We start from the raw sequence: 25028 nt of genomic DNA on the forward strand, positions 1-25028 counted from the left end.
CCATTTCTGCACTGCTGAACCTGATGTGTGTCGCGCTTTGATACACTTGTGGTAAGCAATGGTTTTTGGAATGGTTTGTCCGGGCTGCGTGATTCTGACTAGCGCTGTTTAGTCACACTTTAAGATTTGGCATGCAGCTGCGAAGGACTTCAACATGTCGATAATTCATACTCCTGTGATTATTACAAATGCCACCAATGGTGGAACAAACAATAATTTGCAGACCCCCTACAGGGACCCCCTGTTGAAGACACTGGGCTTAAACTAAAGATTTCTTTCTGGTCTTGGCTGGTTTAACTGGTCAGACAGCTGGTCTCCAAGTCTGACCAAATGAAAAGTGTCCACAAACCCTCTACTGCCAGCAAGGCACCATAGACTGGTTTAAGCTGTGTGTTTTGTTTGTTTGTTACTGTAAGTAGCATCCTAACTGAAATGTAATCTAGTAAAAGACCGATTTAACCACCTGAGACTAGAGTGTGACTGCTGTGTGCATTTTCTATTCCCGTTTTTGATTGGTAACTAGTAGCACCTAAGAAACATGGAGAGAGAAAAATTAGACCAAATAATTTTCCTAAAAGTTGATGTCCATTACATAAACCAATCAGCTACAACATTAAAAGCACCTGCCTAATATCATTTAGGTCCCCCTCGTACCACCAAAACAGCACCAACCTGCATCTGAGAACAGCATTCAGAGATGATATTCTTCTCAGCACAATTGTACAGAGTGGTTATCTGAGTTTCTGTAGACTTTATCAGCTCAAACCAGTCTCTGTTCTCTGTTGACCTTTCTCATCAACAAGACATTTCCATCCACAGAACTGACCCTCACTGGATGTGTTTTGTTTTTGGCATCATTCAGAGTAAATTCTAGAAACTGTTGTGTGTGAAAATCCCAGAAATACTCAAACCAGCCTGTCTGACACCAACAATCATTCCACAGTCCAAATCACTGAGATCACATTTTCTCCTATTCTGATGTGAACATTAACTGGAGCTATCATACCATGCGATTATCTAATCAGCCAATCATGTGGCAGCAGTGCAGTGCATAAAATCATGCAGATACAGGTCAGGAACTCCAGTTAATGTTCACATCAACCATCAGAATGGGGAAAAATGTGATCTCAGTGATTTGGCCCATGGCATGATTGTTGGTGCCAGATGGGCTGCATAGAGAGTTATAGGATGCTCCTTCTCCCTATTTAGTGCATGACTTAACCTCCAGTGTGCTGTCTGTCTGCACTGGTGTCAGAACAGTTATAGAGAGCTATAGGATGCTCCCTTGCTCCCTATTTAGTGCATGACTTAACCTCCAGTGTGCTGTCTGTCTGCACTGGTCTCAGAACAGTTATAGAGCTCTATAGGATGCTCCCTTGCTCCCTATTTAGTGCATGACTTAACCTCCAGTGTGCTGTCTGTCTGCACTGGTCTCAGAACAGTTATAGAGAGCTATAGGATGCTCCCTTGCTCCCTATTTAGTGCATGACTTAACCTCCAGTGTGCTGTCTGTCTGCACTGGTCTCAGAACAGTTATAGAGAGCTATAGGATGCTCCCTTGCTCCCTATTTAGTGCATGACTTAACCTCCAGTGTGCTGTCTGTCTGCACTGGTGTCAGAACAGTTATAGAGAGCTATAGGATGCTCCCTTGCTCCCTATTTAGTGAATGACTTAACCTCCAGTGTGCTGTCTGTCTGCACTGGTCTCAGAACAGTTATAGGAGAGCTATAGGATGCTCCCTTGCTCCCTATTTAGTGAATGACTTAACCTCCAGTGTGCTGTCTGTCTGCACTGGTCTCAGAACAGTTATAGAGAGCTATAGGATGCTCCCTTGCTCCCTATTTAGTGCATGACTTAACCTCCAGTGTGCTGTCTGTCTGCACTGGTCTCAGAACAGTTATAGAGCTCTATAGGATGCTCCCTTGCTCCCTATTTAGTGCATGACTTAACCTCCAGTGTGCTGTCTGTCTGCACTGGTCTCAGAACAGTTATAGAGAGCTATAGGATGCTCCCTTGCTCCCTATTTAGTGCATGACTTAACCTCCAGTGTGCTGTCTGTCTGCACTGGTCTCAGAACAGTTATAGAGAGCTATAGGATGCTCCCTTGCTCCCTATTTAGTGCATGACTTAACCTCCAGTGTGCTGTCTGTCTGCACTGGTCTCAGAACAGTTATAGAGAGCTATAGGATGCTCCTTCTCCCTATTTAGTGAATGACTTAACCTCCAGTGTGCTGTCTGTCTGCACTGGTCTCAGAACAGTTATAGGAGAGCTATAGGATGCTCCCTTGCTCCCTATTTAGTGCATGACTTAACCTCCAGTGTGCTGTCTGTCTGCACTGGTCTCAGAACAGTTATAGGAGAGCTATAGGATGCTCCCTTGCTCCCTATTTAGTGCATGACTCAACCTCCAGTGTGCTGTCTGTCTGCACTGGTCTCAGAACAGTTATAGGAGAGCTATAGGATGCTCCCTTGCTCCCTATTTAGTGCATGACTTAACCTCCAGTGTGCTGTCTGTCTGCACTGGTCTCAGAACAGTTATAGAGAGCTATATGATGCTCCCTTGCTCCCTATTTAGTGCATGACTTAACTTCCAGTGTGCTGTCTGTCTGCACTGGTCTCAGAACAGTTATAGAGAGCTATAGGATGCTCCTTCTCCCTATTTAGTGAATGACTTAACCTCCAGTGTGCTGTCTGTCTGCACTGGTCTCAGAACAGTTATAGAGAGCTATAGGATGCTCCCTTGCTCCCTATTTAGTGCATGACTTAACCTCCAGTGTGCTGTCTGTCTGCACTGGTCTCAGAACAGTTATAGAGAGCTATAGGATGCTCCTTGCTCCCTATTTAGTGCATGACTTAACCTCCAGTGTGCTGTCTGTCTGCACTGGTCTCAGAACAGTTATAGAGAGCTATAGGATGCTCCCTTGCTCCCTATTTAGTGCATGACTTAACCTCCAGTGTGCTGTCTGTCTGCACTGGTCTCAGAACAGTTATAGAGAGCTATAGGATGCTCCCTTGCTCCCTATTTAGTGCATGACTTAACCTCCAGTGTGCTGTCTGTCTGCACTGGTCTCAGAACAGTTATAGAGAGCTATAGGATGCTCCCTTGCTCCCTATTTAGTGCATGACTTAACCTCCAGTGTGCTGTCTGTCTGCACTGGTCTCAGAACAGTTATAGAGAGCTATAGGATGCTCCCTTGCTCCCTATTTAGTGCATGACTTAACCTCCAGTGTGCTGTCTGTCTGCACTGGTCTCAGAACAGTTATAGTAGAGCTATAGGATGCTCCTTGCTCCCTATTTAGTGAATGACTTAACCTCCAGTGTGCTGTCTGTCTGCACTGGTCTCAGAACAGTTATAGAGAGCTATAGGATGCTCCCTTGCTCCCTATTTAGTGCATGACTTAACCTCCAGTGTGCTGTCTGTCTGCACTGGTCTCAGAACAGTTATAGTAGAGCTATAGGATGCTCCCTTGCTCCCTATTTAGTGCATGACTTAACCTCCAGTGTGCTGTCTGTCTGCACTGGTCTCAGAACAGTTATAGAGAGCTATAGGATGCTCCCTTGCTCCCTATTTAGTGCATGACTTAACCTCCAGTGTGCTGTCTGTCTGCACTGGTCTCAGAACAGTTATAGGAGAGCTATAGGATGCTCCCTTGCTCCCTATTTAGTGCATGACTTAACCTCCAGTGTGCTGTCTGTCTGCACTGGTCTCAGAACAGTTATAGTAGAGATATAGGATGCTCCCTTGCTCCCTATTTAGTGAATGACTTAACCTCCAGTGTGCTGTCTGTCTGCACTGGTCTCAGAACAGTTATAGAGAGCTATAGGATGCTCCTTCTCCCTATTTAGTGAATGACTTAACCTCCAGTGTGCTGTCTGTCTGCACTGGTCTCAGAACAGTTATAGGAGAGCTATAGGATGCTCCCTTGCTCCCTATTTAGTGCATGACTTAACCTCCAGTGTGCTGTCTGTCTGCACTGGTCTCAGAACAGTTATAGAGAGCTATAGGATGCTCCCTTGCTCCCTATTTAGTGCATGACTTAACCTCCAGTGTGCTGTCTGTCTGCACTGGTCTCAGAACAGTTATAGAGAGCTATAGGATGCTCCCTTGCTCCCTATTTAGTGCATGACTTAACCTCCAGTGTGCTGTCTGTCTGCACTGGTCTCAGAACAGTTATAGAGAGCTATAGGATGCTCCCTTGCTCCCTATTTAGTGCATGACTTAACCTCCAGTGTGCTGTCTGTCTGCACTGGTCTCAGAACAGTTATAGAGAGCTATAGGATGCTCCTTGCTCCCTATTTAGTGCATGACTTAACCTCCAGTGTGCTGTCTGTCTGCACTGGTCTCAGAACAGTTATAGAGAGCTATAGGATGCTCCCTTGCTCCCTATTTAGTGCATGACTTAACCTCCAGTGTGCTGTCTGTCTGCACTGGTCTCAGAACAGTTATAGGAGAGCTATAGGATGCTCCTTGCTCCCTATTTAGTGCATGACTTAACCTCCAGTGTGCTGTCTGTCTGCACTGGTCTCAGAACAGTTATAGGAGAGCTATAGGATGCTCCCTTGCTCCCTATTTAGTGCATGACTTAACCTCCAGTGTGCTGTCTGTCTGCACTGGTCTCAGAACAGTTATAGAGAGCTATAGGATGCTCCCTTGCTCCCTATTTAGTGCATGACTTAACCTCCAGTGTGCTGTCTGTCTGCACTGGTCTCAGAACAGTTATAGAGATCTATAGGATGCTCCCTTGCTCCCTATTTAGTGCATGACTTAACCTCCAGTGTGCTGTCTGTCTGCACTGGTCTCAGAACAGTTATAGAGAGCTATAGGATGCTCCCTTGCTCCCTATTTAGTGAATGACTTAACCTCCAGTGTGCTGTCTGTCTGCACTGGTCTCAGAACAGTTATAGGAGAGCTATAGGATGCTCCCTTGCTCCCTATTTAGTGCATGACTTAACCTCCAGTGTGCTGTCTGTCTGCACTGGTCTCAGAACAGTTATAGTAGAGATATAGGATGCTCCCTTGCTCCCTATTTAGTGCATGACTTAACCTCCAGTGTGCTGTCTGTCTGCACTGGTCTCAGAACAGTTATAGAGAGCTATAGGATGCTCCTTCTCCCTATTTAGTGAATGACTTAACCTCCAGTGTGCTGTCTGTCTGCACTGGTCTCAGAACAGTTATAGAGAGCTATAGGATGCTCCCTTGCTCCCTATTTAGTGCATGACTTAACCTCCAGTGTGCTGTCTGTCTGCACTGGTCTCAGAACAGTTATAGAGAGCTATAGGATGCTCCCTTGCTCCCTATTTAGTGCATGACTTAACCTCCAGTGTGCTGTCTGTCTGCACTGGTCTCAGAACAGTTATAGAGAGCTATAGGATGCTCCCTTGCTCCCTATTTAGTGCATGACTTAACCTCCAGTGTGCTGTCTGTCTGCAGTGGTCTCAGAACAGTTATAGAGAGCTATATGATGCTCCCTTGCTCCCTATTTAGTGCATGACTTAACTTCCAGTGTGCTGTCTGTCTGCACTGGTCTCAGAACAGTTATAGAGAGCTATAGGATGCTCCTTCTCCCTATTTAGTGAATGACTTAACCTCCAGTGTGCTGTCTGTCTGCACTGGTCTCAGAACAGTTATAGAGAGCTATATGATGCTCCCTTGCTCCCTATTTAGTGCATGACTTAACTTCCAGTGTGCTGTCTGTCTGCACTGGTCTCAGAACAGTTATAGAGAGCTATAGGATGCTCCTTCTCCCTATTTAGTGAATGACTTAACCTCCAGTGTGCTGTCTGTCTGCACTGGTCTCAGAACAGTTATAGAGAGCTATAGGATGCTCCCTTGCTCCCTATTTAGTGCATGACTTAACCTCCAGTGTGCTGTCTGTCTGCACTGGTCTCAGAACAGTTATAGAGAGCTATAGGATGCTCCCTTGCTCCCTATTTAGTGCATGACTTAACCTCCAGTGTGCTGTCTGTCTGCACTGGTCTCAGAACAGTTATAGAGAGCTATAGGATGCTCCCTTGCTCCCTATTTAGTGCATGACTTAACCTCCAGTGTGCTGTCTGTCTGCACTGGTCTCAGAACAGTTATAGAGAGCTATAGGATGCTCCCTTGCTCCCTATTTAGTGCATGACTTAACCTCCAGTGTGCTGTCTGTCTGCACTGGTCTCAGAACAGTTATAGTAGAGATATAGGATGCTCCCTTGCTCCCTATTTAGTGAATGACTTAACCTCCAGTGTGCTGTCTGTCTGCACTGGTGTCAGAACAGTTATAGAGAGCTATAGGATGCTCCCTTGCTCCCTATTTAGTGAATGACTTAACCTCCAGTGTGCTGTCTGTCTGCACTGGTCTCAGAACAGTTATAGTAGAGATATAGGATGCTCCCTTGCTCCCTATTTAGTGAATGACTTAACCTCCAGTGTGCTGTCTGTCTGCACTGGTGTCAGAACAGTTATAGAGAGCTATAGGATGCTCCCTTGCTCCCTATTTAGTGAATGACTTAACCTCCAGTGTGCTGTCTGTCTGCACTGGTCTCAGAACAGTTATAGGAGAGCTATAGGATGCTCCCTTGCTCCCTATTTAGTGCATGACTTAACCTCCAGTGTGCTGTCTGTCTGCACTGGTCTCAGAACAGTTATAGTAGAGATATAGGATGCTCCCTTGCTCCCTATTTAGTGAATGACTTAACCTCCAGTGTGCTGTCTGTCTGCACTGGTGTCAGAACAGTTATAGAGAGCTATAGGATGCTCCCTTGCTCCCTATTTAGTGAATGACTTAACCTCCAGTGTGCTGTCTGTCTGCACTGGTCTCAGAACAGTTATAGGAGAGCTATAGGATGCTCCCTTGCTCCCTATTTAGTGAATGACTTAACCTCCAGTGTGCTGTCTGTCTGCACTGGTCTCAGAACAGTTATAGAGAGCTATAGGATGCTCCCTTGCTCCCTATTTAGTGCATGACTTAACCTCCAGTGTGCTGTCTGTCTGCACTGGTCTCAGAACAGTTATAGAGCTCTATAGGATGCTCCCTTGCTCCCTATTTAGTGCATGACTTAACCTCCAGTGTGCTGTCTGTCTGCACTGGTCTCAGAACAGTTATAGAGAGCTATAGGATGCTCCCTTGCTCCCTATTTAGTGCATGACTTAACCTCCAGTGTGCTGTCTGTCTGCACTGGTCTCAGAACAGTTATAGAGAGCTATAGGATGCTCCCTTGCTCCCTATTTAGTGCATGACTTAACCTCCAGTGTGCTGTCTGTCTGCACTGGTCTCAGAACAGTTATAGAGAGCTATAGGATGCTCCTTCTCCCTGTTTATTGAATGACTTAACCTCCAGTGTGCTGTCTGTCTGCACTGGTCTCAGAACAGTTATAGGAGAGTTATAGGATGCTCCCTTGCTCCCTATTTAGTGCATGACTTAACCTCCAGTGTGCTGTCTGTCTGCACTGGTCTCAGAACAGTTATAGGAGAGCTATAGGATGCTCCCTTGCTCCCTATTTAGTGCATGACTCAACCTCCAGTGTTCTGTCTGTCTGCACTGGTCTCAGAAAAGTTATAGGAGAGATATAGGATGCTCCCTTGCTCCCTATTTAGTGCATGACTTAACCTCCAGTGTGCTGTCTGTCTGCACTGGTCTCAGAACAGTTATAGAGAGCTATATGATGCTCCCTTGCTCCCTATTTAGTGCATGACTTAACCTCCAGTGTGCTGTCTGTCTGCACTGGTCTCAGAACAGTTATAGAGAGCTATAGGATGCTCCTTCTCCCTATTTAGTGAATGACTTAACCTCCAGTGTGCTGTCTGTCTGCACTGGTCTCAAAACAGTTATAGAGAGCTATAGGATGCTCCCTTGCTCCCTATTTAGTGCATGACTTAACCTCCAGTGTGCTGTCTGTCTGCACTGGTCTCAGAACAGTTATAGGAGAGCTATAGGATGCTCCCTTGCTCCCTATTTAGTGCATAACTTAACCTCCAGTGTGCTGTCTGTCTGCACTGGTCTCAGAACAGTTATAGGAGAGTTATAGGATGCTCCCTTGCTCCCTATTTAGTGCATGACTTAACCTCCAGTGTGCTGTCTGTCTGCACTGGTCTCAGAACAGTTATAGGAGAGCTATAGGATGCTCCCTTGCTCCCTATTTAGTGCATGACTCAACCTCCAGTGTTCTGTCTGTCTGCACTGGTCTCAGAACAGTTATAGGAGAGCTATAGGATGCTCCCTTGCTCCCTATTTAGTGCATGACTTAACCTCCAGTGTGCTGTCTGTCTGCAGTGGTCTCAGAACAGTTATAGAGAGCTATATGATGCTCCCTTGCTCCCTATTTAGTGCATGACTTAACTTCCAGTGTGCTGTCTGTCTGCACTGGTCTCAGAACAGTTATAGAGAGCTATAGGATGCTCCTTCTCCCTATTTAGTGAATGACTTAACCTCCAGTGTGCTGTCTGTCTGCACTGGTCTCAGAACAGTTATAGAGAGCTATAGGATGCTCCCTTGCTCCCTATTTAGTGCATGACTTAACCTCCAGTGTGCTGTCTGTCTGCACTGGTCTCAGAACAGTTATAGAGAGCTATAGGATGCTCCTTGCTCCCTATTTAGTGAATGACTTAACCTCCAGTGTGCTGTCTGTCTGCACTGGTCTCAGAACAGTTATAGAGAGCTATAGGATGCTCCCTTGCTCCCTATTTAGTGCATGACTTAACCTCCAGTGTGCTGTCTGTCTGCACTGGTCTCAGAACAGTTATAGGAGAGCTATAGGATGCTCCCTTGCTCCCTATTTAGTGCATGACTTAACCTCCAGTGTGCTGTCTGTCTGCACTGGTCTCAGAACAGTTATAGAGAGCTATATGATGCTCCCTTGCTCCCTATTTAGTGCATGACTTAACTTCCAGTGTGCTGTCTGTCTGCACTGGTCTCAGAACAGTTATAGAGAGCTATAGGATGCTCCTTCTCCCTATTTAGTGAATGACTTAACCTCCAGTGTGCTGTCTGTCTGCACTGGTCTCAGAACAGTTATAGAGAGCTATAGGATGCTCCCTTGCTCCCTATTTAGTGCATGACTTAACCTCCAGTGTGCTGTCTGTCTGCACTGGTCTCAGAACAGTTATAGAGAGCTATAGGATGCTCCCTTGCTCCCTATTTAGTGCATGACTTAACCTCCAGTGTGCTGTCTGTCTGCACTGGTCTCAGAACAGTTATAGAGAGCTATAGGATGCTCCTTGCTCCCTATTTAGTGAATGACTTAACCTCCAGTGTGCTGTCTGTCTGCACTGGTCACAGAACAGTTATAGGAGAGCTATAGGATGCTCCCTTGCTCCCTATTTAGTGCATGACTTAACCTCCAGTGTGCTGTCTGTCTGCACTGGTCTCAGAACAGTTATAGGAGAGCTATAGGATGCTCCCTTGCTCCCTATTTAGTGCATGACTTAACCTCCAGTGTGCTGTCTGTCTGCACTGGTCTCAGAACAGTTATAGAGAGCTATAGGATGCTCCTTGCTCCCTATTTAGTGCATGACTTAACCTCCAGTGTGCTGTCTGTCTGCACTGGTCTCAGAACAGTTATAGAGAGCTATAGGATGCTCCCTTGCTCCCTATTTAGTGCATGACTTAACCTCCAGTGTGCTGTCTGTCTGCACTGGTCTCAGAACAGTTATAGGAGAGCTATAGGATGCTCCCTTGCTCCCTATTTAGTGCATGACTTAACCTCCAGTGTGCTGTCTGTCTGCACTGGTCTCAGAACAGTTATAGAGAGCTATAGGATGCTCCTTCTCCCTATTTAGTGAATGACTTAACCTCCAGTGTGCTGTCTGTCTGCACTGGTCACAGAACAGTTATAGGAGAGATATAGGATGCTCCCTTGCTCCCTATTTAGTGCATGACTTAACCTCCAGTGTGCTGTCTGTCTGCACTGGTCTCAGAAAAGTTATAGGAGAGATATAGGATGCTCCCTTGCTCCCTATTTAGTGCATGACTTAACCTCCAGTGTGCTGTCTGTCTGCACTGGTCTCAGAACAGTTATAGAGAGCTATAGGATGCTCCCTTGCTCCCTATTTAGTGCATGACTTAACCTCCAGTGTGCTGTCTGTCTGCACTGGTCTCAGAACAGTTATAGAGACCTATAGGATGCTCCTTCTCCCTATTTAGTGCATGACTTAACCTCCAGTGTGCTGTCTGTCTGCACTGGTCTCAGAACAGTTATAGGAGAGCTATAGGATGCTCCCTTGCTCCCTATTTAGTGCATGACTTAACCTCCAGTGTGCTGTCTGTCTGCACTGGTGTCAGAACAGTTATAGAGAGCTATAGGATGCTCCTTCTCCCTATTTAGTGCATGACTTAACCTCCAGTGTGCTTTCTGTCTGCACTGGTCTCAGAACAGTTATAGGAGAGCTATAGGATGCTCCCTTGCTCCCTATTTAGTGAATGACTTAACCTCCAGTGTGCTGTCTGTCTGCACTGGTCTCAGAACAGTTATAGGAGAGCTATAGGATGCTCCCTTGCTCCCTATTTAGTGCATGACTTAACCTCCAGTGTGCTGTCTGTCTGCACTGGTGTCAGAACAGTTATAGAGAGCTATAGGATGCTCCTTCTCCCTATTTAGTGCATGACTTAACCTCCAGTGTGCTTTCTGTCTGCACTGGTCTCAGAACAGTTATAGGAGAGCTATAGGATGCTCCCTTGCTCCCTATTTAGTGAATGACTTAACCTCCAGTGTGCTGTCTGTCTGCACTGGTCTCAGAACAGTTATAGGAGAGCTATAGGATGCTCCCTTGCTCCCTATTTAGTGAATGACTTAACCTCCAGTGTGCTGTCTGTCTGCACTGGTCTCAGAACAGTTATAGAGAGCTATAGGATGCTCCCTTGCTCCCTATTTAGTGCATGACTTAACCTCCAGTGTGCTGTCTGTCTGCACTGGTCTCAGAACAGTTATAGAGAGCTATAGGATGCTCCCTTGCTCCCTATTTAGTGCATGACTTAACCTCCAGTGTGCTGTCTGTCTGCACTGGTCTCAGAACAGTTATAGGAGAGCTATAGGATGCTCCCTTGCTCCCTATTTAGTGCATTACTAACCTCCAGTGTGCTGTCTGTCTGCACTGGTCTCAGAACAGTTATAGAGAGCTATAGGATGCTCCCTTGCTCTCTATTTAGTGCATGACTTAACCTCCAGTGTGCTGTCTGTCTGCACTGGTCTCAGAACAGTTATAGGAGAGCTATAGGATGCTCCCTTGCTCCCTATTTAGTGCATTACTAACCTCCAGTGTGCTGTCTGTCTGCACTGGTCTCAGAACAGTCATAGAGAGCTATAGGATGCTCCCTTGCTCCCTATTTAGTGCATGACTTAACCTCCAGTGTGCTGTCTGTCTGCACTGGTCTCAGAACAGTTATACAGAGCTATAGGATGCTCCTTCTCCCTATTTAGTGAATGACTTAACCTCCAGTGTGCTGTCTGTCTGCACTGGTCACAGAACAGTTATAGGAGAGATATAGGATGCTCCCTTGCTCCCTATTTAGTGCATGACTTAACCTCCAGTGTGCTGTCTGTCTGCACTGGTCTCAGAAAAGTTATAGGAGAGATATAAGATGCTCCCTTGCTCCCTATTTAGTGCATGACTTAACCTCCAGTGTGCTGTCTGTCTGCACTGGACTCAGAACAGTTATAGAGAGCTATAGGATGCTCCCTTGCTCCCTATTTAGTGCATGACTTAACCTCCAGTGTGCTGTCTGTCTGCACTGGTCTCAGAACAGTTATAGGAGAGCTATAGGATGCTCCCTTGCTCCCTATTTAGTGCATTACTAACCTCCAGTGTGCTGTCTGTCTGCACTGGTCACAGAACAGTTATAGGAGAGTTATAGGATGCTGCTCCTCCCTATTTAGTGAATGACTTAACCTCCAGTGTGCTGTCTGTCTGCACTGGTCTCAGAACAGTTATAGAGAGCTATAGGATGCTCCCTTGCTCCCTATTTAGTGAATGACTTAACCTCCAGTGTGCTGTCTGTCTGCACTGGTCACAGAACAGTTATAGGAGAGATATAGGATGATCCCTTGCTCCCTATTTAGTGCATGACTTAACCTCCAGTGTGCTGTCTGTCTGCACTGGTCTCAGAAAAGTTATAGGAGAGATATAGGATGCTCCCTTGCTCCCTATTTAGTGAATGACTTAACCTCCAGTGTGCTGTCTGTCTGCACTGGTCACAGAACAGTTATAGGAGAGATATAGGATGATCCCTTGCTCCCTATTTAGTGCATGACTTAACCTCCAGTGTGCTGTCTGTCTGCACTGGTCTCAGAACAGTTATAGGAGAGTTATAGGATGCTCCTTCTCCCTATTTAGTGAATGACTTAACCTCCAGTGTGCTGTCTGTCTGCACTGGTCACAGAACAGTTATAGGAGAGATATAGGATGATCCCTTGCTCCCTATTTAGTGCATGACTTAACCTCCAGTGTGCTGTCTGTCTGCACTGGTCTCAGAAAAGTTATAGGAGAGATATAGGATGCTCCCTTGCTCCCTATTTAGTGCATGACTTAACCTCCAGTGTGCTGTCTGTCTGCACTGGTCTCAGAACAGTTATAGGAGAGTTATAGGATGCTCCTTCTCCCTATTTAGTGAATGACTTAACCTCCAGTGTGCTGTCTGTCTGCACTGTCTCAGAACAGTTATAGAGAGCTATAGGATGCTCCCTTGCTCCCTATTTAGTGCATGACTTAATCTCCAGTGTGCTGTCTGTCTGCACTGGTCTCAGAACAGTTATAGGAGAGTTATAGGATGCTCCTTCTCCCTATTTAGTGAATGACTTAACCTCCAGTGTGCTGTCTGTCTGCACTGGTCTCAGAAGAGTTATAGAGCGCTATAGGATGCTCCCTTGCTCCCTATTTAGTGCATGACTTAACCTCCAGTGTGCTGTCTGTCTGCACTGGTCTCAGAACAGTTATAGAGAGCTATAGGATGCTCTCTTGCTCCCTATTTAGTGCATGACTTAACCTCCAGTGTGCTGTCTGTCTGCACTGGTCTCAGAACAGTTATAGAGAGCTATAGGATGCTCCCTTGCTCCCTATTTAGTGCATTACTAACCTCCAGTGTGCTGTCTGTCTGCACTGGTCTCAGAACAGTTATAGAGAGCTATAGGATGCTCCCTTGCTCCCTATTTAGTGCATGACTTAACCTCCAGTGTGCTGTCTGTCTGCACTGGTCTCAGAACAGTTATAGAGAGCTATAGGATGCTCCTTCTCCCTATTTAGTGAATGACTTAACCTCCAGTGTGCTGTCTGTCTGCACTAGTCACAGAACAGTTATAGGAGAGTTATAGGATGCTCCTTCTCCCTATTTAGTGAATGACTTAACCTCCAGTGTGCTGTCTGTCTGCACTGGTCTCAGAACAGTTATAGAGAGCTATAGGATGCTCCCTTGCTCCCTTGCTCCCTATTTAATGCATGACTTAACCTCCAGTGTGCTGTCTGTCTGCACTGGTCTCAGAACAGTTATAGGAGAGCTATAGGATGCTCCCTTGCTCCCTATTTAGTGCATTACTAACCTCCAGTGTGCTGTCTGTCTGCACTGGTCTCAGAACCGTTATAGAGAGCTATAGGATTCTCCCTTGCTCCCTATTTAGTGCATGACTTAACCTCCAGTGTGCTGTCTGTCTGCACTGGTCTCAGAACAGTTATAGAGAGCTATAGGATGCTCCCTTGCTCCCTATTTAGTGCATGACTTAACCTCCAGTGTGCTGTCTGTCTGCACTGGTCTCAGAACAGTTATAGGAGAGTTATAGGATGCTCCTTCTCCCTGTTTAGTGAATGACTTAACCTCCAGTGTGCTGTCTGTCTGCACTGGTCTCAGAACAGTTATAGAGCGCTATAGGATGCTCCCTTGCTCCCTATTTAGTGCATGACTTAACCTCCAGTGTGCTGTCTGTCTGCACTGGTCTCAGAACAGTTATTGAGAGCTATAGGATGCTCTCTTGCTCCCTATTTAGTGCATGACTTAACGTCCAGTGTGCTGTCTGTCTGCACTGGTCTCAGAACAGTTATAGAGAGCTATAGGATGCTCCCTTGCTCCCTATTTAGTGCATTACTAACCTCCAGTGTGCTGTCTGTCTGCACTGGTCTCAGAACAGTTATAGAGAGCTATAGGATGCTCCCTTGCTCCCTATTTAGTGCATGACTTAACCTCCAGTGTGCTGTCTGTCTGCACTGGTCTCTGAACAGTTATAGAGAGCTATAAGATGCTCCTTCTCCCTATTTAGTGAATGACTTAACCTCCAGTGTGCTGTCTGTCTGCACTGGTCTCAGAACAGTTATAGAGAGCTATAGGATGCTCCCTTGCTCCCTTGCTCCCTATTTAGTGCATGACTTAACCTCCAGTGTGCTGTCTGTCTGCACTGGTCTCAGAACAGTTATAGGAGAGCTATAGGATGCTCCCTTGCTCCCTATTTAGTGCATTACTAACCTCCAGTGTGCTGTCTGTCTGCACTGGTCTCAGAACAGTTATAGAGAGCTATAGGATGCTCCCTTGCTCCCTATTTAGTGCATGACTTAACCTCCAGTGTGCTGTCTGTCTGCACTGGTCTCAGAACAGTTATAGGAGAGTTATAGGATGCTCCTTCTCCCTATTTAGTGAATGACTTAACCTCCAGTGTGCTGTCTGTCTGCACTGGTCACAGAACAGTTATAGGAGAGTTATAGGATGCTCCTTCTCCCTATTTAGTGAATGACTTAACCTCCAGTGTGCTGTCTGTCTGCACTGGTCTCAGAACAGTTATAGAGAGCTATAGGATGCTCCCTTGCTCCCTATTTAGTGCATGACTTAACCTCCAGTGTGCTGTCTGTCTGCACTGGTCTCAGAACAGTTATAGAGAGCTATAGGATGCTCCCTTGCTCCCTATTTAGTGCATGACTTAACCTCCAGTGTGCTGTCTGTCTGCACTGGTCTCAGAACAGTTATAGAGAGCTATAGGATGCTCCCTTGCTCCCTATTTAGTGCATGACTTAACCTCCAGTGTGCTGTCTGTCTGCACTGGTCTCAGAACAGTTATAGAGAGCTATAGGATGCTCCCTTGCTCCCTATTTAGTGCATGACTTAACCTCCAGTGTCCTGTCTGTCTGCACTGGTCCCAGAACAGTTATAGGAGAGCTATAGGATGCTCCCTTGCTCCCTATTTAGTGCATGACTTAACCTCCAGTGTGCTGTCTGTCTGCACTGGTCTCAGAACAGTTATAGGAGAACTATAGGATTCTCCCTTGCTCCCTATTTAGTGCATGACTTAACCTCCAGTGTGCTGTCTGTCTGCACTGGTCTCAGAACAGTTGTAGGAGAGCTATAGGATTCTCCCTTGCTCCCTATTTAGTGCATGACTTAACCTCCAGTGTGCTGTCTGTCTGCACTGGTCTCAGAACAGTTATAGGAGAGTTATAGGATGCTCCCTTGCTCCTTATTTAGTGCATGACTTAACCTCCAGTGTGCTGTCTGTCTGCACTGGTCTCAGAACAGTTATAGAGAGCTATAGGATGCTCCCTTGCTCCCTATTTAGTGCATGACTTAACCTCCAGTGTGCTGTCTGTCTGCACTGGTCTCAGAACAGTTATAGAGAGCTATAGGATGCTCCCTTGCTCCCTATTTAGTGCATGACTTAACCTCCAGTGTGCTGTCTGTCTGCACTGGTCTCAGAACAGTTATAGAGAGCTATAGGATGCTCCCTTGCTCCCTATTTAGTGTATGACTTAACCTCCAGTGTGCTGTCTGTCTGCACTGGTCTCAGAACAGTTATAGAGAGCTGTAGGATGCTCCCTTGCTGCCTATTTAGTGCATGACTTAACCTCCAGTGTGCTGTCTGTCTGCACTGGTCTCAGAACAGTTATGGAGAGCTATAGGATGCTCCTTCTCCCTATTTAGTGAATGACTTAACCTCCAGTGTGCTGTCTGTCTGCACTGGTCACAGAACAGTTATAGGAGAGTTATAGGATGCTCCTTCTCCCTATTTAGTGAATGACTTAACCTCCAGTGTGCTGTCTGTCTGCACTGGTCTCAGAACAGTTATAGAGAGCTATAGGATGCTCCCTTGCTCCCTATTTAGTGCATGACTTAACCTCCAGTGTCCTGTCTGTCTGCATTGGTCTCAGAACAGTTATAGGAGAGCTATAGGATGCTCCCTTGCTCCCTATTTAGTGCATGACTTAACCTCCAGTGTGCTGTCTGTCTGCACTGGTCTCAGAACAGTTATAGGAGAGCTATAGGATGCTCCCTTGCTCCCTATTTAGTGCATGACTTAACCTCCAGTGTGCTGTCTGTCTGCACTGGTCTCAGAACAGTTATAGAGAGCTATAGGATGCTCCCTTGCTCCCTATTTAGTGCATGACTTAACCTCCAGTGTGCTGTCTGTCTGCACTGGTCTCAGAACAGTTATAGGAGAGCTATAGGATGCTCCCTTGCACCCTATTTAGTGCATGACTTAACCTCCAGTGTGCTGTCTGTCTGCACTGGTCTCAGAACAGTTATAGGAGAGCTATAGGATGCTCCCTTGCTCCCTATTTAGTGCATGACTTAACCTCCAGTGTGCTGTCTGTCTGCACTGGTCTCAGAACAGTTATAGAGAGCTATAGGATGCTCCCTTGCTCCCTATTTAGTGCATGACTTAACCTCCAGTGTGCTGTCTGTCTGCACTGGTCTCAGAACAGTTATAGAGAGCTATAGGATGCTCCCTTGCTCCCTATTTATTGCATGACTTAACCTCCAGTGTCCTGTCTGTCTGCACTGGTCCCAGAACAGTTATAGGAGAGCTATAGGATGCTCCCTTGCTCCCTATTTAGTGCATGACTTAACCTCCAGTGTGCTGTCTGTCTGCACTGGTCTCAGAACAGTTATAGGAGAACTATAGGATTCTCCCTTGCTCCCTATTTAGTGCATGACTTAACCTCCAGTGTGCTGTCTGTCTGCACTGGTCTCAGAACAGTTGTAGGAGAGCTATAGGATTCTCCCTTGCTCCCTATTTAGTGCATGACTTAACCTCCAGTGTGCTGTCTGTCTGCACTGGTCTCAGAACAGTTATAGGAGAGTTATAGGATGCTCCCTTGCTCCTTATTTAGTGCATGACTTAACCTCCAGTGTGCTGTCTGTCTGCACTGGTCTCAGAACAGTTATAGAGAGCTATAGGATGCTCCCTTGCTCCCTATTTAGTGCATGACTTAACCTCCAGTGTGCTGTCTGTCTGCACTGGTCTCAGAACAGTTATAGAGAGCTATAGGATGCTCCCTTGCTCCCTATTTAGTGCATGACTTAACCTCCAGTGTGCTGTCTGTCTGCACTGGTCTCAGAACAGTTATAGAGAGCTGTAGGATGCTCCCTTGCTGCCTATTTAGTGCATGACTTAACCTCCAGTGTGCTGTCTGTCTGCACTGGTCTCAGAACAGTTATGGAGAGCTATAGGATGCTCCTTCTCCCTATTTAGTGAATGACTTAACCTCCAGTGTGCTGTCTGTCTGCACTGGTCACAGAACAGTTATAGGAGAGTTATAGGATGCTCCTTCTCCCTATTTAGTGAATGACTTAACCTCCAGTGTGCTGTCTGTCTGCACTGGTCTCAGAACAGTTATAGAGAGCTGTAGGATGCTCCCTTGCTGCCTATTTAGTGCATGACTTAACCTCCAGTGTGCTGTCTGTCTGCACTGGTCTCAGAACAGTTATGGAGAGCTATAGGATGCTCCTTCTCCCTATTTAGTGAATGACTTAACCTCCAGTGTGCTGTCTGTCTGCACTGGTCACAGAACAGTTATAGGAGAGTTATAGGATGCTCCTTCTCCCTATTTAGTGAATGACTTAACCTCCAGTGTGCTGTCTGTCTGCACTGGTCTCAGAACAGTTATAGAGAGCTATAGGATGCTCCCTTGCTCCCTATTTAGTGCATGACTTAACCTCCAGTGTCCTGTCTGTCTGCATTGGTCTCAGAACAGTTATAGGAGAGCTATAGGATGCTCCCTTGCTCCCTATTTAGTGCATGACTTAACCTCCAGTGTGCTGTCTGTCTGCACTGGTCTCAGAACAGTTATAGGAGAGCTATAGGATGCTCCCTTGCTCCCTATTTAGTGCATGACTTAACCTCCAGTGTGCTGTCTGTCTGCACTGGTCTCAGAACAGTTATAGAGAGCTATAGGATGCTCCCTTGCTCCCTATTTAGTGCATGACTTAACCTCCAGTGTGCTGTCTGTCTGCACTGGTCTCAGAACAGTTATAGAGAGCTATAGGATGCTCCCTTGCTCCCTATTTAGTGCATGACTTAACCTCCAGTGTCCTGTCTGTCTGCATTGGTCTCAGAACAGTTATAGGAGAGCTATAGGATGCTCCCTTGCTCCCTATTTAGTGCATGACTTAACCTCCAGTGTGCTGTCTGTCTGCACTGGTCTCAGAACAGTTATAGGAGAGCTATAGGATGCTCCCTTGCTCCCTATTTAGTGCATGACTTAACCTCCAGTGTGCTGTCTGTCTGTACTGGTCTCAGAACAGTTTAAAATGAATCGTATTTTCATCATAACTCCATATAAAGCCTCTGAAATAGATTTATTCTCAATATGATAAACAGTAAATATTGGATAGTTTAGGGAAGATGAGCCTATAGTCCACATATGTTGTAATATGTCCCATATTGTGTTTAACAGCATAATTTAGCAATAAATCGATTACATTTTTAAAATGGCATATTGGATGAAACTGGAGACTCTAATCTTTTGACTCAAACAGGTTTCAGTGTAAAGACTGGACGAGGTTTCTTACCAGATGTAATGTTGTGGCTGTTTGGTGTATGTGTTAAGTAGCCGTGTATTAAGCAGGTCATTATCAAAAAATAAACCCTTTCATGCTAACGAAATGTTGCGGTGTACATTTTGAAACAGTGTTTGCATGGAAGCATGTCTATGATGCCTTAAAATGCTGTCTAGTTAGGCAGCACACTAGGATATGATCAGAACTAACATCTCTCTATCTGTGTCTATCACAGCAGGAATGTGATGGTGAGCTTCCTGTTCAAAGCAGTATTGCAGTCGTGCCATATTTACCCAGAGGAGCAGAAGTAGAGCTGCACGTCATCGCTGTACAAGATGATCCCACAGAACGATCCTCCTGTCACATGACCTCACAGATAGCAGGCGGCACCATTGAATGGCAGCTGTTGCAATCCAGTTGTGGACGATACGCCTCTCTGTCCATGAATGTGTGTGTGAATGCATCGAACACTATGACGGAGCTCACAGGTGCGCTGGTGTCATTATTCCAGGATGCTCTTGAGAAATCTGGGAAGAATCTGTCTCCTCTGTGTGCAAGAGTTTTCTATAAGAGCAGCGACACATCAATCACTGAGGTCATCACAGGTACATTTCATTTTCACATTTTCAGCATGATTCACACTCCAGATAATTACAGTTGTCACTCCTCTTCTGAGGCCACGTCTACACTAATCTGTTTATGTTTAAAAACTCCATTTTTAGTTTCCTTACTTCGTTGTTTTCAGAAGTATGTGGTTATGGAGAGCGTTTTCTAAGTGCTCTGTTTTCGGTGGAGGAAAACGCTATTGTAGTGTGGATAAAGGCGTAAACATAGCCAAAAATGAAATGTTTTAGTGTGGATCTGGCCTGAGTGTTCAGTTATTTACAGGACACACAATATAATAAAGTTCACACTGGAAACATTTAGTTAGGGTTATCAGGAAACCAAAATGTCTGTATTCAGTACCGATACCAGTAAAATTTCCCGATTGTCAATACCAGTTTTGATACCAAAAATGGCTTAAATACTTTCTCAAACACTGGGTTGCAACCCAAAAGTGGGTCGCAGATCATTGTCTGCTGGGTCGTGAGATCTTTTCTGTCATGAGTACAAATGACCAAGTAGAAGGATAGAACTGGACATTTGCAATGTTTGGGCAATAGTGACCACTATTATTGAATCGTTTTAATATCTCCAGCTTTACATACACGACCGTAAGTAAGAGGCTGCATTTCTCTGACAGTAATTTTTAGCTGTCCAATCACAATCATCCATCAATTCACAAGGTCTCTACATAGCGTTGCATGCCCTAGCTCCATGCATTACCATGCTAATCTGAATGCAATCCAATACAAATGAGCGCAGTCTCGTCATGGTGTCTAGACCACACAACTGTTTGTTAGTCTTTAAAATGATGTGATGATGATCCAGAGGGGTTTTTACGAGCACATTCAGCATTGCCAGGATCGTCACATGGTTTCCAGCAAACTGCAGCCGTGATTTAATGTCGGGATTCTCAGAAGTGTGTTCGGTCTGGACATCAGTTAAAGAGATCGTTCATATAAGTTATCTCATCATTTACTCGCCCTCATGTCATTACAAACCTGTATGACTCTCTTCCAGCGAACACAAAAGGAAATATTTTGGAGAAATGTATTGGCTGCTCTTTTCCAGAGAGTTGTAATGAATGGAGACTGAAGTTTTCATGCTTAACAAAACATAAAATCACCTCAAAAGTGTTCCATATGACTGTCTAATGAGCCAAAAATTCACTTAAAATCTTCCCTTACTATTAAATTGGCATCAAGGACTTTAAATAAATATTTATCTTCTTTTTTAGAATGATCATATTCCTGAAACATCATGGCTCCTAAAAGTCATCGTACAAACATTGTCATGTGTCCATATGACCTGATCATGATACATATGTTATTGACCTGTCACATTCATTAGATCTGCTGTCCCGACACACACACACGGAGTGCCACAAGCAACTTCACGGGTAACAGCCCGCCCTCACCCCCAAAATATCACGGGAGACTGAGAAATTTGCCCTCAGACGCTTGTTCTGCTGCAGGGGCCGTTCACCACAGGATGAAGCACAGGTATGATACTGTCCTGTGTTCGGTTGAGTCTAGAAGATTCAATATACTGTAGTTAACTGTGATTGAACTGCTCTGTGGACTGAATTCACTCAATTCTCCTCTATAATCACCTCTTGATGGGGTTTCTGTGTGATTGGCTCTCTCAGTCTGTTAGCCACATTATTTCCTCACCCCAGCGTAAATGACTGAATTTCATGAGTGAACGGCCACAAATGACCCAGTCGTTTAGCGGTTAATATGAAGTGTGTTAGCAGCACTGGCTCACAGCCCTCACTGACGCGCCTCAGGTCACACCAGCACAACACTATCAATGGACATGACAAGATTTCAAGTATTTATTTGAGGCATTATATAAAGAACAAAATTCTGCTTTGCCGTTTATAATGTTCTGTTAATCACCACAGTAACAGCGGTAATGCAACTGAAGCCCACATGATTTAATGGGAATCGGCCAGTGAACATGTAGATACACACGTGACACTAAAATAATGATTAAACTAAACTAAATTATATGTAACATAAAATATGTGAATGAACATAATTGTTGTGAAATGTATTGAAATAAAATATTGTCAAATGTGGGCATGCAGGGACTTCTTGTAGGTGCTTTCAACGGTGGGCAGAGGTCATCATGGGCACTCTGACCGGTCTGTGGCTATGCAGCCCCAGTCGCAGCAGGGTTTGATTCATTGTGTGTTGTGACACATTCCTCCCATTACCATCATTAAACGTTTCTGTGACTTATGCCACAGTAGACCTTCTGTCGGTTCGGGACAGACAGGATAGCCTTCGTTGCCCTCGTGCATCAATGAGACTTGGCAACCAACACCCTGCCACCGGTTTGTGGTTTGTTCCTCCTCAGACCACTGTCTGTAGGTACTCACCACTGCTGACCGGGAGCACCCCACAAGCCTTCAGAGATGCCATAACAATTTGGCCCTTGTCTAAGTTGCTCAGGTGCTCCTGCCCATTTCTCCTGCATTCAACACATTGACTATGAGAAACTGTCAGTGTCATCTAATCTACCCAGACCTTGAGATGATCAACGTTATTCGCTTCACCTGTGAGTGCTCATAATGTTTTGGCTCGTGTGTGTGTGTGTGTGTGTGTTTGTATTATAATAATAATTATTATTTTTATATATATATATAATTATTTTTTTTTTTTTACTGTAGCATTTTTAAATTCTTTAAAAAGAAAAATGACAGTGTAGTTTTCTTTTTTATGCAGTCAGTGTCCAAAAGTATATTTTTGCCACATCAGTTAGTAGCAGGTGAATTGAGGTAATTTCTTATGAAGCTGTATTTTGTATTATATTTTTATTATAAAATAAATGAATGATGCAGTCAGTCAGTGCAGGTGATTGTGTCCGTCTCTCAGTGAAACACACATTAGGATTTTGTTTCTCATAGTTTAGTTTTGGTGGTTTAATGTGAGGAATATTTCACATATGTGTCGCCACATGGAGTTCTGGGAAGAAAAAAACGTCCTAGATAAACTTCTGATCAAACTTTTTTGCTCAAGTTAAGTTTGACTATTTGCAAATCGTGAGATATTTTCTTTAGTAGACGGTTGATTTGAATTGTTCACATCACTAACATCAGTGAGAGTTACACTATTGTTCATACAGTTAAACCATGTTAAAGTTTGAAATATTTGGTCTTCTCACCAGAGCATGTTCATTTGCTAACAGCTCTGAGCACATGATGAAAGTCTGACATGAATCAGTGCTGCAGGTGAATAATGTAACGTGTGTTTGGTGTGATCTCTGACATCATGAATGTCCAACATCCCAGAGACCTCCACAGGACATCCTGTAAATACTGACCATGAAAGGCTCTTTTCATTCAACATGAACACTTCTTAATGAAAGAGATTTCACATTTCTGTCCCAAATTTAATATCACAAGTTCACATGAGTCTGATTATCTTCTTCACTTTCATAGTTTACACAAATACACAATGAGCTAAATAAAAGCCATTATTTCCAATGCTGCAGGTTAATAAATCTAATTGGTGTTATGGAGGTCATGTGACAGTGTGTCTTGTACTATGACAGGATCCTCCCAAACAGACTTTACAAGTACTGACATTCAACCAATCAATGAGAAGGCCTCACACATACAAGTGTTGTGTTCAGTAGTAAAGTGTGTAATTACACTGTTATAAACGGCTGCCGTGCGAGACATATCACATGACCACGATTCATTTGTTGACTGAGTGAACATCAGAAGAACCGTCTTGAATTCCCTCCTGCACTTACAGACGATCCCTCAAATGGAATTTCAATCAATGCTACGAGCTGATAATCTGTTGCTAATGGCTAACTAAAGATTTTCTCATCCTCTGTGTATACTTCCGTGTGTTTAGTATCGCGCTGTCCAGTCCTCCGGTGACCAGATGTCCACATGGCATTTGGGCGCAGAGCTACAAGCTGTCGTGGATTTGAGCCAGTCAATAATTTTAGAATACTCGTGTGTTGTCTGGTGAAGGGTGAATTGCAGCGCTGACCATACAAGCCGTCTTTAGAAAGCACAATTGACTGTGAACACTTTGGATTTATTTGAAGTGTGTCACTGTGGCAGAAATTAACTTTTTGTTAAAGGAATATTTCAGGTTCAGTACAAGTTCAGCTAAATCGACAGCATTTGTGACCGTGTTGATTACAACAAAACATATTTGTACACATCCCTGATTTGTTTTGTTGAAAAAGCACAAATGTGTGTTCCAGTGAGACACTTACAATAGTCAACAGTATAGACACAAGACATAAACAATATATGTGTTAACATGATTTTGGTGTGATAAAATCACTTACTTAACCACATCTGTGGAAAGATATAGACAATTTGACAACTTTGTTGCCATGGCAACGTAATGAAAAAAAATGAAGATTTAAACAACTTTACAGCTCAAATAATACAGATGTGTCACTAATGTAAGTGTTTTTATAAAATGATAAGCTTCACATTTCTGCATTTAAACCCTCTAAAACCTGACCCCATTTACTTCTATTAACACACATTTGTCCTTTTTTTAAAGCAAAGGAGGAACGAGTTTAAATGAATGTTTGTGGTGATCAGCATTATTCCACAAAAGTGGATTGAGATGAACTTGTCTTGTATTTAACTTTACAGTCGATTGGAAACTGGATTACTGTGGACTGAAGGACAGTTAATTGTTATAGAAATAAAACAATATATTGATTTCTAATACTCTGAATTATTTTATTAATAATCATTTGTATTATTATATATTAAATTGTCTTAAAGGTGATTAATTTGATTTATCATGATCTCATGAAATTATTTCAATGAAACATATGAATTGATATTTGAATATGTACAATTTGTCCTCACAGTATTATTGTGTATATGTGCAGTATATCTCTTCTTTTTTCTTTCTTTTTGTCCTTTGTTCTGTGAGCAAAGCAAAAAATGACCAATATAAATGACACATCTCTCTGGTGGTGTTTTCTTCATTTCTGCCCTGTGTGTGTCTGTAGGGTTCGAGTATCGCTTGAGGAGTGTTCTGGAGCGGTCCAGTCCTGCTGTAGCTCGAGTCCCTGTTAAAGATCTGCCGGACCGTGTTCTCCTCCAGTTCTCCTGCTGGCTCAGTGTGTAGAATTCTCCAGAAGAGTGAAACATGCACTCATGCTGACGTCAAACTGAAGAAAATCAAACGCAGTGTAACATCTGTGAACGTCCTCCAATCACAGTCTCTGTGTGTCTCGTGCAGTGTTGGCATTAATGAGATCAGGTGTGTTACTAGAGCACAGACAGACACGGGGACAGATTATCAGTGAATACTCTTAAAATGCTTTTTTTGTTCTTGACATCCTCTGGTCACTGTTTACTTTCATTGAATGGAAGAGACACTGTTGTTCTGTTATGTTCTCTCATCTGAAAGATAATTCCCATCCTTCAGATGAATGTATGGGTCACACAGTCTTCCTCTGCAGGATGTGTTATTACTGTGTTATTATTGTGTAATGGGTTGGAAATGTGAACGTCTGATCACTTCTATTGATCCGGTGAAACTCTGTTTAATAAAAGAGGACTGATCTACAGAGACGAGTCTTTGTTTGTTTCTCCTGGATTGTCCCTCAGAAATCATGAAATACAGTGTAAGATTTGTTTGAAATATATGAAAATAACTTCTGAAATGTCTTATTTACTAAGACTCTCCAAACAGA

General features: G+C 44.3%; 1 protein-coding gene and 2 long non-coding RNA genes across 6 annotated transcripts in view; 1 reads left to right on the plus strand and 2 right to left on the minus strand.

Annotated features, from left to right (window-relative positions):
* dph6 (diphthamine biosynthesis 6) overlaps positions 1-24895 on the plus strand; it is a 110694-nt gene extending 85799 nt beyond the window's left edge. Inside the window, exons 14-16 of one of the 3 annotated variants that reach the window (XR_007972188.1) lie at positions 18964-19333; positions 20682-20833; positions 24339-24895. Coding sequence is in view for 2 of the 3 variants with exons in the window: in XM_052145014.1 (XP_052000974.1) it covers positions 18964-19333; positions 24339-24457 (489 nt within the window). In the remaining variant the exon portion in view is untranslated. The remainder of the gene's footprint in view (positions 1-18963; positions 19334-20681; positions 20834-24338) is intronic. The other 2 variants (XM_052145014.1, XM_052145015.1) reach the window with 2 other exon arrangements.
* Positions 1329-11008, minus strand: LOC127656614 (uncharacterized). The gene is made up of 3 exons (XR_007972191.1): positions 10687-11008; positions 6775-6866; positions 1329-1769 (listed from the first exon to the last, which is right to left on the minus strand). It is a non-coding gene; the product is annotated as an uncharacterized LOC127656614 (long non-coding RNA).
* Positions 13775-18796, minus strand: LOC127656613 (uncharacterized). 2 transcript variants are annotated; one of them, XR_007972189.1, is made up of 3 exons: positions 17255-18796; positions 15521-15972; positions 13775-13875 (listed from the first exon to the last, which is right to left on the minus strand). It is a non-coding gene; the product is annotated as an uncharacterized LOC127656613 (long non-coding RNA). The 2 variants fall into 2 exon arrangements; XR_007972190.1 differs by lacking the exon at positions 13775-13875 and adding an exon at positions 14414-14697 and having other exon boundaries at positions 15703-15972.
* Positions 24896-25028: the final 133 nt, after the last annotated feature.

This window comes from Xyrauchen texanus, chromosome 16 (assembly GCF_025860055.1).
Source record: "Xyrauchen texanus isolate HMW12.3.18 chromosome 16, RBS_HiC_50CHRs, whole genome shotgun sequence".
In the NCBI taxonomy this organism is placed as follows: domain Eukaryota; kingdom Metazoa; phylum Chordata; class Actinopteri; order Cypriniformes; family Catostomidae; genus Xyrauchen; species Xyrauchen texanus.